Source organism: Eriocheir sinensis, chromosome 64 (genome assembly GCF_024679095.1).
Source record: "Eriocheir sinensis breed Jianghai 21 chromosome 64, ASM2467909v1, whole genome shotgun sequence".
NCBI lineage: Eukaryota > Metazoa > Arthropoda > Malacostraca > Decapoda > Varunidae > Eriocheir > Eriocheir sinensis.
The window spans coordinates 1-2,250 of record NC_066572.1 but is presented as its reverse complement, the minus strand read 5'-3'; the positions used below and the strand labels follow the sequence as shown (position 1 = coordinate 2,250).

The 2,250-nt window shown below is 52.1% G+C and overlaps 1 protein-coding gene across 1 annotated transcript; it reads left to right on the top strand.

Annotated features, from left to right (window-relative positions):
* Positions 1 to 417: 417 nt before the first annotated feature.
* LOC126987059 (acanthoscurrin-1-like) lies at positions 418 to 2,009 on the top strand. The gene is made up of 4 exons (XM_050843727.1): positions 418 to 478; positions 1,198 to 1,393; positions 1,621 to 1,722; positions 1,882 to 2,009. The coding sequence occupies exons 1-4, from the start codon at positions 476 to 478 to the stop codon at positions 1,884 to 1,886; spliced, it is 306 nt and encodes a 101-aa protein (XP_050699684.1). The 5' UTR covers positions 418 to 475; the 3' UTR covers positions 1,887 to 2,009.
* The last annotated feature ends 241 nt before the right edge of the window (positions 2,010 to 2,250 follow it).

The window sequence follows — 2,250 nt, the reverse complement described above, 5'->3', positions numbered from 1 at the left end:
TTTTTTTCTGATTTTTTTCAGTTAATAATTAATATTTGTTTATCTCTTCAGTGTATGAGTGCAAGGTTCACCTCGCCCATCGACACACGCGCACACAGCCGCGGCAGTGGGGCGGGGTGGGGGGTGGGAGACGGGGCAAGAGTTACGGCTGAGGTCAAAAGAAAACATATTATTTTCATATCCAGCATCAGACGGACGCGACAAAGTGCTGAGCCACGTTGAGTAAAGGTTGGGAAAGGGGAAAACTGAACGATGGGGGCGGGAGGAGGAAATGCAATACCGGGAAGACGGCAGTCCTAGGTCACGAAGTCAGTGACTGAGTGAGGGTGGGGCGGGCGGGCAGGGCTGGAGGGTCGAGGCGACTGAAGGACGGGACAGCAGCTCCAGGAGTATAAAGCGAGCGACACGCTGGTTTGGGCATCAGTGTGCTCCTTCTGCTGCTGCTGTTACTTCGGTGCTTACAACAGTGACGACGATGGTAAACACACTCACTCTTCCTCCTAGACACGCTTCCTTTGCCTTGCTTGATAAAAAACAAAGAAAAGAAAAAATAATACTCACACTCAGTTATTTTCAATGTCAGCGGAAACTATGTAAATCTCACTTTAACTTTTTTTTTTCTATTCTGTGTTGCAACGAAATAAACAATAATGGTAAACACACTTCCCTTTCCTTGCTAGATACGATGACAGAAAAAAAGAACGTTTAAACCCCTCGTAACATTACGGGAGGCAATTTTATTCACACTTCCCTTATCCTCTGCCCTGCCTGTTTGTTGCAATGAAAAAAATAATAATGCCAATCGGACTCGGTTTTCAGCTTCCCTTGCATGAATATCAATAATGGTAACTTCCCCCTCTTCCAATTGCGTTTCTTGAATGTTACCCCCCACCCACAACAAACAAGAACAATAGTGAATGCACTCGTGTTCTCTCACAATAACAAACGTAAAAAAACTTGTGAACAATATCCCGCGCACTCCCTCGCCAAACATCCGCATCACCCTCACAGGCGCCTCCCTCTCCCTCCCTCACTTCAGCCTAACACACGGCTCATAAGTCTGGTCTGCCCTTCAACTCCCTTCTCAAGGTAACCTCATGTGTCCCGCCTGACTGCCGGGTAACTATGCTACCACAAGGGACGTCTATCTGTCTACCCTCCCTTCCCACTGTTCCCTGACTCGTGCCGTGCCCACAGCGTGTCCTGGCCGTGCTGTGTGTGCTGGTGCTGATGGCCGTCGCCGTGATGGCTGGTGGCGGATACGGTGGCTTTGGCGGCGGCGGAGGCTTCAGGGGCGGGTCCAGCGGCGGCGGCCGAGGCTTCGGAGGCGGCAGCCGAGGCTTCGGCGGCGGCGGATTTGGCGGTAAGGGCTTCGGCGGCGACGGCTTTGGCGGTAAGGGCTTCGGCGGCGGCGGATTCAGCAGTAGGTGTGAAGCAATGAACAAAAAAACACAAGGAGGCTGAAAGAGGCGAGTCAGCCCATACAAGGCGATGCATTCTAGTAAACAGTGACAGTCAACTCACGATCCATATACTTCTCCGGCTTCCCCGGCTGTTTGGTGGCTACGCCGACGAGAGGCGGATGACAGGCCTACTCTGATTATCTTTTTCCAAAACCAGGCTTGGGAGGCGGCAAGGGCTTCGGCGGCGGTGGCTCCGGTGGATTCGGTGGCTCTGGTGGATTCGGTGGTGGTGGATTCGGTGGCAAGGGCGGCTACTACGGTGAGTTGCGGGACGGAGGGGTGCGGGGGGCAGGGAAGGGAGGAGACAGTGGGGTGCCGTGAGAGCGGTGCAATTACTATAGACACAGGCCAACTGGGGTGAGTACAGTCCCCTCGGCGGAGAAGCAGCAGCGGGACTGACGTGCCCTTGTCTCCACAGGCTGAGGCGACACACCCGACACGCCCACGGCCCAGCGCTGCCCTGCTGGTGACGATGGAGGCGGCGGCGGCGGCAGAGCAAATGTATATGATATTGAATTAGACGAGGAATAAAACCACCTAATTTTGTGTCGCTTTTGCATTTTTTGGTCCCTTTTGGCAGCGCGGGAAGGAATGATTGGTTGACTGGGATATATATGCATGGCGCCGCAATTACAGTGGTCATATGGCGCCGAGCATAATATCAGAAGTAAAGTCATAAATATATATAAAAAAAAGTCAAAAGAGGATGATAAAAAAGGATGATAAAATATCGAAAAACAGCATAGTGTGGGGAGGAGAGTGTGAAGGTGTTCCATAAGGCTCTACA

What these genes read in the sequence shown, in the direction of transcription:
- LOC126987059 (XM_050843727.1), top strand. An exon ending in CGGCGGCGACGGCTTTGGCG is followed by an intron (nt 1,394 to 1,620) that starts GTAAGGGCTTCG and finishes TTCCAAAACCAG; the next exon opens with GCTTGGGAGGCGGCAAGGGC.